This window comes from Seriola lalandi, unplaced genomic scaffold (assembly GCF_002814215.2).
Source record: "Seriola lalandi dorsalis isolate HSWRI2012SDOR001 ecotype SW California unplaced genomic scaffold, Sedor1 jcf7180002051520, whole genome shotgun sequence".
Classification (NCBI taxonomy): domain Eukaryota; kingdom Metazoa; phylum Chordata; class Actinopteri; order Carangiformes; family Carangidae; genus Seriola; species Seriola lalandi.
This window is the reverse complement of record NW_019522073.1, coordinates 2,041-2,506: the sequence shown is the minus strand read 5'-3', so window position 1 is coordinate 2,506 and position 466 is coordinate 2,041. Positions and strand designations below refer to the sequence as shown.

The 466-nt window shown below is 43.1% G+C and overlaps 1 protein-coding gene across 1 annotated transcript in view; it reads left to right on the top strand.

Moving 5' to 3' along the window:
- Positions 1-286: 286 nt before the first annotated feature.
- LOC111649639 (EF-hand domain-containing family member C2-like) overlaps positions 287-466 on the top strand; it is a gene marked incomplete at its 3' end in the record, with an annotated part of 2,000 nt that continues 1,820 nt past the window's right edge. Inside the window, exon 1 of the mRNA XM_023399372.1 lies at positions 287-419. Within this exon, the coding sequence (XP_023255140.1) occupies positions 338-419 (82 nt within the window). The remainder of the gene's footprint in view (positions 420-466) is intronic.

Sequence of the window (466 nt, the reverse complement as noted above, 5' to 3'; positions counted from 1 at the left end):
CGGAGAACCCTCCCAGAACAGCGGAGGATGATGTAGCAGCATAATAACACACATAGTTTTGAAATGAGTCGTTGAACACTCACATATGTTTATAGTGTTTGGGTGTCCACTTACTTTGGGCCATATAGTGCATTAGGTGAGCATGTGATGTAAACATATAAATCATGTAGTTTTAGCTAAATTCAAAAAGTTTGACAAGTAAAAAGTCTCACTCTCTCTCTCTCTCTCTCTGTCTCTCTCTCTCTCTCTCTCTGTCTCTCTCTCTCTCTCTCTCTCGCAGACAGGAGCTGTCCAGGAGGAGTTTTATAAGGACTGTGATCTGACCGTAGGCGGGGAGATGAATGTGTTTGGCAGGAGAGTCATCATCGCCGACTGTGACGACTTCACCAGAGACTACTACCGCTCCAAATACGGCATAGGTAACTGACACCACGTGCGGTTGATTATTATAAATATGTATATATAT